Source organism: Penaeus monodon, chromosome 4 (assembly GCF_015228065.2).
Source record: "Penaeus monodon isolate SGIC_2016 chromosome 4, NSTDA_Pmon_1, whole genome shotgun sequence".
Taxonomy (NCBI): domain Eukaryota; kingdom Metazoa; phylum Arthropoda; class Malacostraca; order Decapoda; family Penaeidae; genus Penaeus; species Penaeus monodon.
The window spans coordinates 16,066,719-16,079,218 of record NC_051389.1 but is presented as its reverse complement, the minus strand read 5'-3'; the positions used below and the strand labels follow the sequence as shown (position 1 = coordinate 16,079,218).

The window sequence follows — 12,500 nt, the reverse complement described above, 5'->3', positions numbered from 1 at the left end:
AGAGAGAGGGGGGGGGGGAGCGCATTTCCTCCCCAACGCCATCCCATTCCTCACGAACCGCCTTAAATCACCGGCAAAAGCGGCCCCCCTTTCCGTAGGGGCGGCGCGGCCCCTGGAGAGCGCGTGGGCGCAGATGGCGTGGCCTCACCTGTGCGTAGGTTCTCAAGACGAAGGTGCTAATGGCCCCAAATCCAGGTGCTGCGCCACGTAACGGAAGTGCGCTCTGGGTCAGCGGTCCGCCCGCGCGCGCGCCGGCCCTTGGGCTGCCCGCGCCGACGCCATCTCTCTCTCTTTTTTTTTTTTTTTTTTTTTTTTTTCCCCCCTTTTTTTTTTTTTTTGGGTAATTTTTTTTTTTTCCCTTTTTTTTTTTTTTTTCCCTTTTTCGGAAAAATTTTTTGCTTTTTTTGCCAAAAATTTAAAAATTTTTAAAAAAAAAATTTTTTTTTATTTCGGGGTTTTGGGGGGGGGCCCTTTTGGGGGGGGGGGAAAAAAAAAAAAAAAAAAATTCACATTTTGGTCTTTTTATATTTTTTTTTTTGGGGGGTTTTCCCCTTGGGTTTCCCCCAGGAAAATTGGGAAAAGGGGAAGGGGGGGGGAAAAAGGGGGGGGCCGGGTTGGAGGGGGGGGGCGGAGGGGGGGGGAGAAGGGGGGGGAAAAAGGGGGGGGAAAAAAAAAGGGGGGGGGGAAAGAAAGAGGAAATTAAATTTAAGAATGGGGTTAAACCCAAAAAAAAGGGGGGGTTTTTGGGGGGGGGGGGGGGAAGAGGGGGGGGGGGAAAAGGGGGGGGGGAGGTTTCCCCCAAAAGGGGCAACCCTCCGGGGCCCCCCAGGGGGGTTTCCAGGGGGCCCCCCGGGGGGCCCGGGGGGGGCGGGGCCCCGGGGGGGGAAAAAAGGGGGGTTTTAAAACCCCCCTTTTTCCCCCCCCACCCCCCCCCGGGGGGGAAAAAAAAAATTTTTTTTTTCCCCCCCCCCCCCCCCCCCCCTTTTTTCCCCTCCCCCCCCTCCCTTCCCCTTTCCTCCCACCCCCCCTTTCCCCCCCCCCCCCCCCCCCCCCCCTTTCCCCCTTTCCTTTTCCCCCTTCTTTCTCCCCCCTTTCTCTTCCCTCCCTCCATTTTTTCCCCTTTTCCCTCTCCTTCCTTTCCTCCCCCACCCCCCCCCCCTTTTTTCCCTCCCCACCCTTTTTCCTCTCTCTCTCCTCTCTTTCTCTCTCTCCCTCTCTCTCTCTCTCTCTCTCTTTTTCCTCTCTCCTCCTCTCCCTCTCTTTCTCTCTCTCTCCCTCTCCTCCCCTCTCTCTCTCCTCTCTCTTCTCTCCCCTCTCCTTTCTCCCCTCTCTCTCTTTTCTCCTCTCTCTTTCTCCCTCCTCTTTTCTTCTCTCATCTCTCTTCTCTCCTCTCCTTCTCTCTCTCTCTCCTCTCCCCTTCTCCTCTCCTCACTCTCCCCCCCCTCTCTCTCCCCCTCTCCCTCTCTCTTCCCCTCCCTCTCTCTTCCCCTCTCTCTCTCTTTCCCCCTCTCCTCTCTCTCCCCCCCTCTCTCCTCTCTCTCCCCCTCTCTCTCCTTCTCCCTCTCTCTCCCTCCCTCCCCCTCCCTCCCCTCCCCCTTTTTTTCCCTCCCCCCCTTCCCCCCCTTTTCCCCTCCCTCCCTCCTCTTCCCTCCCTCACCTCCTTTTTCCCTCCCTCCCTCTCCCTTCCCCCTCCCCCCTCTTTTCCCTCCCTCCCTCTTCTCTTCCCTCTCTCTCCTTCTCTCTCTCTCTCTCTCCTTCTCCCTCTCCCTTCTCCCCCCTCCCTCCCCCTTCTCTCTCCTCTCCTTCTTTTTCCCTTCCCCTCTCCTCCCTCTCCTCTCCTTCTCTCTCCTCTCCCTCTCTCCCCTTCCCCCCTCCCCTCTCCCTCTCCCTATCTCCTTCTCCCCCCCCTTTCCCTTCTCCTCCCTCTCCCTCCCTTTCTCCCTCCCCCCTTTTTCTCCTCCTCTCTCTCTCCTCCTCGTTCTCCCTCCCCCCTCTCTCTCCTCTCTCTCTCCCCTCCTTCTCTCTCTCCTCTCCTTCTCTCTCTTCTCCTCTCTCCATCTCTCTCTCTCTCTCTCTCTCCTATCTCCTCTCTCTCTCTGTCTCACTTCTCTCTCTCTCTATCTCCCTCCCTCCCTCCCTCCCTCCCTTCCCCCTCCTTCTTCCGCTGCCCCTCCTTCTCATCCTCCGTGTAAACGCAGATGATCTCTTATCTAAATCTTTCTGTTCGCCTCTGTCTCCCCTTCTCTGTCAACCCCCCCCCCCCCCCCCCCGCCGGGCCCGCCCCCCCGCCCCGCCGCCTGCGTCGTTGCGGCGGCGGCGGCAGGCGAGGGCGCCCGGCCCGGGGGGTCCGGCCGGGGACCCTCTGGACGACGCCGCCGCCAGCCAGACGCTCTTCCTCCACCTTCATTACCATCGCCTCCTCCTATTCCTTCTTCCTCTTCTTTTTCTCTTTTCTTTTACTCCTGCTGTTGCTCTTTTCTCCCCCCCCCCCCCCCCTTTCTCTTTCCTCAACTCCTCTTCATCATCCTCTCCCCCCCCCCCTCATCATCATCATCATCGTCTTCATCATCATCCATCACTATCACCAACACCATCACCAACACCATCACTATCACCATCACCAATACCATCATCACCCACATCCAATGCGTAGGGAGGACCTTGGCCACTGGACCGTGTCGCTTTGGGGGGGACGGAGAGATGAGGAGAATGGGGAATGGGGGAGGAGAGAGAGAGTGAGAGAGAGAGAGAGAGAAAGAGAGAGAGACAGAGAGAGAGACAGAGAGTGAGAGTGAGTGAGAGAGGGGGTGAAGGAGAAGGGAAGGAAGCAAGAGATAAAGGATAGGGAATGTATACGAGGATATGGAAAGGGAAACAGACGGAAGCATAGATAGAGAGAGCCAAGAGGACAATCAGAGGGAGGGGAAGGAGGGGAGGAGGGCGAAAGAACTGAAGGGAGGCCGCCTGAGGACCCGGTTGGCATTCCGCCGCGGCAGGGAAGGGCCCAGATCTACATTACGTGTGATTTGCATGGGGCCGGGATATCGGCGCCTCCGCTCCTCGCTGCTCTTCTTACCACTTGCAGCAGCTCGAGGTCTCCTGCACTTGCTCCGGTGTGCAAGTGCAGGCGTCGGTGTGCCATCTTCCAGTTCTTCTTGCTGTTGTCATTGTTGCCGTCGTTATTGTGGGCTTTTTTGTGACGTGTTCACTTACTTGTGTTACAAAGTTACTAGTGTTTTCTATCCATACGTTGTGTGACTTGCAGAATAGCAATTTTACTTCCTTTAACAAGAATCCGACGCAATAGACTTAGCTGTTGTTATCGGCGTTTTTATTATTGTTGTTGTAATTGTTATTATTATTATTGTTATTATTATTATTTATTATTATTATTATTATTATCATCATCATCATCAATGTCTAACCGTCCTCTTTATTGTTGGCATCACCGTTATTAATCCGATCGCTTTGTCCCGCAGGTGGGTCGAGCGGCAACCCGGCGGGCTCCTCGGGCCCGGTGAAGCGAGGCCGAGGCCGCCCGCGCCTGCTGCCCCTGGGGCCCGGGCACCAGGGCACGCGCACGCCGCCCGCGCTCCCCCTCGCCCTCGGCACTGCGCTCAACACGCCCAAGACGGACGACACCAGCACGCCCAAGCCGTTCGGGTTCTACACCTGAGGGGCGAACCGAGAGGGAGGCGGAGGAGGAGAAGCAGGAGCGAAGGCGCCGCGCGAGAGCCTCGTCCTTCGGCCTCGGGGCGACGGAAACGCGTCGAGGGTCGACTCGTAGGTGTTGCGTTTAGTGTAGGGAGCGCCAAGCAGAGAGAGGAAGGAAGGAGGTGGCATGGATTTGAAAGAAGAGGAGGAGAGGAGGACGGGGACGCGAGCCCGCCGCCGCCAGGGGACCAAAGTGGACAGCCGCAAATCGCTCGGACGTGAGTGCCAAGGAGGGCCTAGGGAGGGAGGCACTGGCACCCTCAACCCATCCCTCTCCTCCCCCACCCCTCTCCCTATTGCCTTCAAAAGGAGGGTCGAGGGAGGGAGGGGGCAGTGTCTCCCCATCTCCCGTCCCCCTGCCCCCCCCCCCCTCTGTGCCTGACTGATTCTTCCTTCAATGAAGCGCTCGATTTAGGCCATAGATTTGTTTCTTTTTTTTAAGAATGGCGAGGACAGCGGAAGGTGCATAATGTAATTCCCTGTATAAAATAGATATATAACTTAACGAATTCATTGATAAAAGGGTAATTCTTCCATGAGAGTTTTGGACCAAGTGTTGCTGTTCGTTATCTTTTTATCACTCTCCTCCTGATATTGAGTCCAGATTTTCTTTTTTAGGTTATGTCGAAGGGATATGACTCGTATCTTTTATTTAATATAAAAAAGGTCTTACACGCAACCTATCTTAGATTATGTATATGTTGGGAAGAACCAAAGACAAGTGTTCTTTTTTTTTCCTCTTTTTTTTAATTATGATGTATCAAGTCGAGGTTTCGTGTACGTATGTGTATGTGTGTGTACATAGAGGTAAATCGCGGTGTGTACACGAGAGCAGCGAGCGTTTGAGACGCTGGTGGCTGCTAATGCTCATTTTGCTCAATGATTATTTACTTTCACTCTTTTTTTTTGTGTTTTCCTCTTTTGAGTCTGCGTTCTTCCAAGGATTTCTATAAGCCAGTCGAGGATTGTTTGAAAAGCATGTATGATCATTCCGTCGTTTCATTTGTCTCTCTCCTCTCTCTCTTAATCTCTTCCTCTTCCTCTTCTTCCTTCTTACCTCCTCTTCTTCTTTTTCGTTCACTGCAAACCATCGAGGCAGCGTGACACGAGTGCATTAGGTAAGCGCGCCAGTTGAGTGAACTTTGCGCGCGGAGATTTCAACGCCGCGAGGGGAAGTTATCCAAATCATTGCGAGTGTGGAGGCTCTCTGTCAGTCACTCTCGGCTTCCCTTCCTCCCCTTTCTAGAACGGAAGGAACTTTTTCTTGTATTTATCTTCATTTCGGATAATTATTCCTAACCGTTCCTTAGAAATCGGAGGGACAAAAATGGAAAATATGGAAGACAAGGGAGAAGGGGATAAGAGGGATCACTATAATGAAAGAGGAAAAAGAAAGAGAAGAGACTACGAAAAGGGAAAGGGAGAGACAGAGAAGAGAAGAGAGAAAAACAAACAAACAAACAGACTACAACTTCAAAAGAGAAATCTATTCCAGATAGCAAAAAACACAACGCAAGCAAACAAACAAACAAAAAACGCACGTGACTTAACGAAGAGTATAATGTTAAGAATGACTCGCAATACGTAACCTTTTTCAAGACGTCCTCACGCAGGACTTCTGACTTACGTGTTTATCATATCGACCAGTCTTTTTTATGAGGGTTGCGTCCTTGTTTCGACTTCAGTGTAACAGTGTATGTCTTTTACACCCATTGTATGTACCATCGAGACTGTGATTGTGTGATAAATAAAAATATTTGTTGAGCAAATGTTGTTTCATTGCTTCTTCTCCTACAAACTGCATTTTCTTTTTTTTATTATATATATTTTTATAGTATATGTGTTCTTTCTTTCGTATATCTCACCGACTTTTCTCACATATACTTGCCCCATATTGTACAGGTTTTTATCGATCCATTTTGTATCTTGTCCCAAACGGAAATCCCCACTCCCCTTCCCTTATCAGTTGGCGAGTGCATTAACTGTGATATAGAGTCATTGAGGGCAGTAACCATCATTAATAACCAGCGGGCACTAATGATTCGTGTCCCAGGTGCGCGCGTAAAGTTATAATTAACCAAGTCACACCTGTTACCTTCCTAACGATGCGGGCCGCCGGTTATGAGGACCACCTGTGTATAGCGACCGCCCGTAACCGCATCGTGGGGTTCAACTGTACTTATTTCTCGGGTGAAAGTGACGAGGATGAGAAAATGAACTGAATGTCGAAGACAGTAAACACAACGAAGAAAAGAACACACAATAAGATAAATAAAAAAAAAGAAAAAAAAAACCTAAATACCAATACAGGGATAACGAAACACACAAAAAAAAGCTTTTATGACAGTCGTAACACACTACTTAGTATTAGGAATTCGGCAGGAGTTAGTTAGAACACGACAAATGGTTTCAGATAGAACGTAATTGGTATTCCATTAGGACGAGCTGGGTGGGGCCGCGGCGAGAGGAACGCACCCGGGGACAAGCTAGGGCTGAGATGAGGTAAACTGATACACTGCGGAGAGGGAGGGAGAGGCCTTCGTGGGAAGATAAAGGAGAGGGAGAAGGAAGGAGGGGGGGAAGAGAGAGAGAGAAGAGAGGGAAGAAGAGAGAGAGAAGGGAGGAGGGGGGAGAAAGAGAGAGAGAGAAAGCGAGTAAATTAATGTAAGAGAGAGAAGAAATGCTGAATTGAATCCTAGAGAGACAAGGCAAACGGAGAGAAGAAACAGAGATAGAGAGAAAAATGGAAGAGGAAGCAAAATAAGTAAATGAACTGACAAAAGAAAAGGAAAGGCCAAATTAAATAAAATTGTATATGAATAGAAGTGAAAATCATGCCTTAACAAGAAACCAGCAAAAGAAAACAATAATAATAGATAAATAAATAAATAAATAAAAAATAGAACCAAGCAATAAAAGACAAAAAAAAGAGAAAGAAAAAAAAACAAAACAACGAAAAGGAAATAAGGGAAAACAATGAGAAAGAAATGTAAAACCGAAGATAAACGGGGAGAAAATGACGTAAAATGCACAACACAAAAGAAACAAAAATAACTGACGAGAATGGAGAAGTCAAAGGTGCAAGGTTGAGGTCTTTATATAGTCATAAACGCTAGAAATGGTATTACTGTTCCTGTAAACTAAGAATGGAATAGTTATAAAATGATATAATGGGAGTAACTATAATGATGAGGATAATGCCATTGGCAGCGAGGATGAGAATGATCATGATAGAATATTGAAGCAAATATTGATGTCTGATAATGAAAATAATGGATATATGAATCATGATGAAAACGATAACAGCAGTAATGATGATCCACAAATAACAAAATAAAACAGTGAAAATACTACTGTATTCCGCCACTCTTTGTATCGTACCTAATTCACCCCTATACCTTTCTACTGTATAATATTACCTCTTTCGTAATCAATTGTGCAAAATGCCGAATTCCTTAATAATGATGACAATGATGATGCTTTTGGGGGGAAATTTTCCAACCTGAATATGATGAATGAGAGAAACATGAGAAAATGAGTGTATAAATGAGGGGTTAGGAAAAGGGGGAAAAAGTCAGAAGGAAGGACAAGACGAGGGTAAACAAGAGGGAAAGAGGATGAAAGGTGAATAATGAGGCAAGAAGCAAGTGGGGTGGTGTTTTTTTTTTCTCTCTCTATATTTCTTTTTGTGGTTTGTGAAGTGTATGCGTCTGATTGTCTGTGTGTGTGAATATGTGTTATGCTTTACGTCTCATATGTTTATATGTGCTTGTATACGTCCGTCGTGTCTCGCACATACATGTGTGTATGTATATGTTTGAGTACGTGTGTGTGTCTACAAGGTGTAACATCTGTGTTTGTGTGTACGCGTATGTGTGTTTCTGTGTTGTATATCCTGCGAACACGTTTATATCCGTATGCATACTTATGTACTCTGCATTATGTATCAAACTGCCTGTGTGTGTTACGGAGAGAGGGAGGAAAGCAGGGGAGAAGGGGAGAAGGGGAGCAGGGAGGGAAAAGGGAAGGAAGGAGGGAGCTAGAGAGAGAAGGAGTAAGAAGGAGAGAGAAAGAAGGAAGGAGGAAGGAATAGAACAAGCGAGGGAAAGGAGTGACGGAGGAGAGGGATGAAGGGAGGCAGGGAGGGAGGGAAGAGGGAAGGAACGTGCGAGGGAGAAAAGCACTGAGGGAGCTGGAAGGGAAAGGGAGAAGACGGAGGGAGGCGAGGAGGCAAGACAGGACGGAGCGAATAAGGAAAGGAGGGAGGGAGGGAATTAGTGAGGGAGGGGAGGAGCGATGGTGAGGGAAAGAGAGGTAGAAGGAAGGAGGGAGTAAGGGAGATAGAGAAGAAGGGAGCGAGGGGCAGAGGCGTCATTACCTCACGAGAAGCAGCGCCGCCATCTTGCCCGGGGCGGAGCCTGGGGGGTGACCTTGGGGCAGGGGGGGGATGAGGAGGAAGGCAGAAGAAGAGGAAGAAGGAGCAGGAGAGGGAGGAGGAAGGGAGGAGGAGGAGGAGGAGGAGGAGGGAGGAGGAGGAGGAGGAGGAGGAGTTGAAGGAGGAGGAGAAGGAGGAGGAGGAAGAGGAGGAGGAGGAGGAGGAGGACGGCGACGACGAGGTGGTGATGGTGATAGTGAGGGAGAAATAAGAGGAGAAAAGGAAGAAGCGAAGGAGGGAGAGCGGAGAGTCGAGAGGGAGGGAAGGAAGGAGGGGCAAGGAGGAGGGGGAGGGACTGCTACCTTCCTAACCCCGGCCTGACCCCCCGTGTCAGCCTCCTTCGCTTCGTTACTCGCATGTCTCCCTTGAAGGATGCACGCGCACTCGCACGCACGCACGCACTCACAAACACACTCGTTTACTTACGCACTTCTTCAAGCACACTCGCTACCACAAACACACTCACACTTACGAACTCACCCACTCTTTATCTTTATTTATGTATTTCTGTCTCTGTGTCTGTCTGTATGTCTGTCTGTCTGTCTGTCTGTCTGTCTGTCTGTCTGTCTGTCTGTCTGTCTGTCTGTATGTCTGTCTGTCTCTGTCTGTCGTTCATATTCTCTTTCTCTTTCTCTCTCTCTCTCTCTCTCTCTCTCTCTCTCTCTCTCTCTCTCTCTCTCTCTCTCTCTCTCTCTCTCCACAACACACACACCAACACACCCACACGCACCCACACACACACACACACACACACACACACACACACACACACACACACACACACACACACACACACACGCACACACACACGCACACACACACACACACACACACACACACACACACACACACACACACACACACACACACACACAATACACATTCACACAGTATCTCGCCATGTATCGAAACGAACAATCCGTTAACACTACTGACATACATAAAAAATTATATTCACATGCAGAAGAAGAAAAAAAACAATAATAACGATAGAAATATAGAAAATAATACAATAATAATATTAATAAGAAGAAAACAGAACAAGTATGTTTCAAACGAGGAAATATACATTCATGAAACACAAAAGGAAAACACATTTTTAAATAGAACATAGATATACAAATATACATAAAACACTGATTCAATTATGAAAAATAAACATGCACAACCCCCCCCCAAAAAAAAATATATATATATATATATATGATAATAATAATAAATAAATAAAATAAAATAATAATAATAATAATAATAATAATAATAATAATAATAAATAAGAAACATAAAAAACTGAATATAAAAAGAAAGAAAAAAAACTGAAAAAGAAGCAGGTTAAAAATGAAAAAAAAAAAATAAAACGGAATAAGATCAAAATAGACGATAAAAAGGAGGAAAACAAAAAAAAAAGGAAGAAAAAAAGAAAAGATTAAAGAACAGAATGTCATCCCGGGAGATTTAATTAGAGACGTCCCGAGTGATGCAACAGGTGCACGCACTCCCACAAGGACGCCTCTCGGGGTGCGTGTGTGTGTGTGTGCGTGTGTGTGTGTGTGTGCGTGTGTGTGTGCGTGTGTGTGTGTGTGTGTGTGTGTGTGTGTGTGTGTGTGTGTGTGTGTGTGTGTGTGTGTGTGTGTGTGCGTTGTGCGTGTGTGTGTGTCGTGTGGTGTGGGTGTGGTGTGTGTGTGGTGTGCGTGTCGTGTGTGTGTGTGTGGGTGTGGTGTGCTGTGCGTGTGTGATGCGTGTGTGTGTAGTGTGCTGTGTGTTTTCGTGATGTTGTTGTTGTCGTGCAGGAAATCAACTTCCACTTTCTGAGACATCCTGCGACTATGCAAATGAGATGCAACATTTTCTCCTTCTGGTCCCCTCGCTCAGTCTTTATCCGGGATGCTTAACTTACAGTTGTCGACAAGAACAACAAAAAATAAAGGGAATAGGAGAAAGAGAGAGAAGAGAAAGAGGAATGAGAATAACACACAATCGTGTGAGTGTATGCGGATATGTATGTATGTATGTATGTATGTATGTATGTATGTATGTATGTATGCAAACATACACACATGCACGTATGCATGTATGTATGAATATCCATATCTATATTTAGACACAGGCACACACACCTCTTTTCCAAGGTTACAAGAGAATGCAATGAATGGAAGAAAAGAGAGAGAGAGAAAAAAAAACAGAAAATGAAAAGGTCGAAAGAGGGAAAAAATCAAACAAAAAACAACAAACAAACAGCCCATTGATGAGTCGAGTTATTTTTCTTTCAACTTTAAGGTACTTTGTCATGTCACGCTGAGATGGGGGGGGGGGGGTTATGGCGTAGAAACAACTAGAATGGAGAGTGAGAAAAAGGGCCGCTGATTGCATAGATCCTTGATTTGTTGCAAGGGGGGGGGAAGGGGGGAAGAGGGAGAGGAATCAGAAAGGGGGGAGGAGGAGGAGGAGGAGGAGGAGGAGGAGAGGAGAGAGGAGGAGGAGGAGGAAAGAGGAGGAGGAGGAGGAGGAGGAGGAGGAGGAGGAGGAGGAGGAGGAGGAGGAGGAGAAGAAGAAGAAGAAGAAGAAGAAGAAGAGAGGAGAGGAGGGAGGAGGAGGAGGAGGAGGAGGAGGAAGAGAAGAAATGAAGAAGAAGAATAGTAGTAGTAGTAGTAGTAGTAGTAGTAGTAGTAGGAGGAGGAGGAGGAGGAGGAGGAGGAGGAGGAGGAGGAGGAGGAGGGAGGGGGAGAAGGAGGCGGAGGGGGAGGCGGAGAAAATAAATGCAAAAGGAGAAGGAGTGAGAGGTGTAAAGAGAGAAAAGGAAGCGACGAATGAGAGAATAAAGGAGTAAGATATAGAAGAGGAGGAGGGAGGATGCTCCCTCCTCCAGGCACGAGCTCAAGGTTTCTTGATGTTGTCCTAAAACTCTCCAACGTGCAAGATTTTTTTCTGTCTCTCTCTGTCTCTCTTGGTCTCTCTCCTCCTCTTCTTCTTTTATTTGTGTACTTATCGCTCCTCCTTTCGTCTCGTCTTTTCATTTCTCTATTCGTCCTCATTTTCTTCATCATCGCCGTCACTTCCCCCATCTTCTTTTGCCCCTTTTTGTCTAAAGCAGTTTATTTTCGCTTCAAACTTTATAGCTACATAGAACACGTGACACAGTCCTGCCTGCCTGCTCGGAGCTCAAGGCCAGTAGGGGGCGATAGACGGAGGGAGGAGAGGGAGGGGAGGGGAGGGGAGGGGAGGGGAGGGAGGGGAGGGAAAGAGAGAGGGAGAGGGAGGAAGGGAGGGGAGGGTGGAGAGTGAGAGGAAGGAAAGGAGGAAGGGAGGGGAGGTGGAGAGGAGATGATAAAGGTGAGAGTAAGTGAAGGAGTGAAGGAGGAAGGGAGGGAGGAAGGGGAAAGAGCGCTAAGGGGAGAGAAGGGGGGGAAGGGTGTACCTCAAATCGCATGAAGGTTGTGGTGGCCCCGTGACCCTGGGGGCGCGTTTCCAAACCCTTTGGGGTTACCCGCCCCTTTCGGCTCCCCCTTTTCCCCCTCCCTACTATCTATGGGTCTGTCTTCTCCCCCAAGAGAAAAAAGAGGGGCAGAGAAGAGAGAGAGACTGACATACGAACAGCCCCAAACACATACAAACACACACACACCACCACCCCCAAAACACACCCCCACACACACACCCCCACACCCACACCACACACACACACACCCACAGAGAAGAAAAAGAAGAGAAGGAGAGAGAAAAGAAAAAAAAGAGAGAGAAGAGGAGAAAAAGAAAAAACCAAAAGAGAAAAAGAAAGAAAACAAGACAGAAGAAAAACCACCTCCTTGCCAACAAAAAACGAGTAAAATGTTGACGATCGGACAGCTCAACAAAAATTCACTTTTCCTCTTTCCCCTCTCTCCCCTCTTTTCTCTCTCTCTTCTCTCTCTCCCCCCCCTCTCCCCCCTCTCTCTCTCTCTCTCTCCCCTCTCAGCTCTCTCCCCGCTCTCTCATCTCTCTCTCTCCCCTCTCCTTCTATCTTCCCTCCTTTTTCCTTTTTGTTCATTCCGGATCTTGGGTTTTTTCCCCTTTCCTTTCTTTCTCTTTCTTTTCTCCCCTTTTTAGGGGCTTTCCAGGGGGCCCGGGGGGGAAAGGGGGGGGTGGGGAGGAAAATTTGGGGGGCGAAAAAAAAGGGGGTTAATAGATGCTTTATGCAAAGGGGCAGATGGGAGGGGGGGGGGGGAGGGGGGGGGGGGGGGGGGGGGGGGGGGGGGAAAAAGGGTGAATGAGAAAAGGGGGAAGGGAGAGAGAGGAGGAGGGAAGAAGAGGAGGAGAGGAGGGAAAGGAGAAGAAGAGAAGAAAAAGAGAAAAGAAAGGAAGAAGAAAAAAAAAG

General features: G+C 48.5%; 1 protein-coding gene across 1 annotated transcript in view; it reads left to right on the top strand.

Moving 5' to 3' along the window:
• Window positions 1-5,483, top strand: part of LOC119572470 (chromatin-remodeling ATPase INO80-like) — a 225,168-nt gene extending 219,685 nt beyond the window's left edge. Inside the window, exon 33 of the mRNA XM_037919581.1 lies at window positions 3,480-5,483. Coding sequence (XP_037775509.1) covers window positions 3,480-3,676 — 197 coding nt within the window. The 3' untranslated portion in view covers window positions 3,677-5,483. The remainder of the gene's footprint in view (window positions 1-3,479) is intronic.
• Window positions 5,484-12,500: the final 7,017 nt, after the last annotated feature.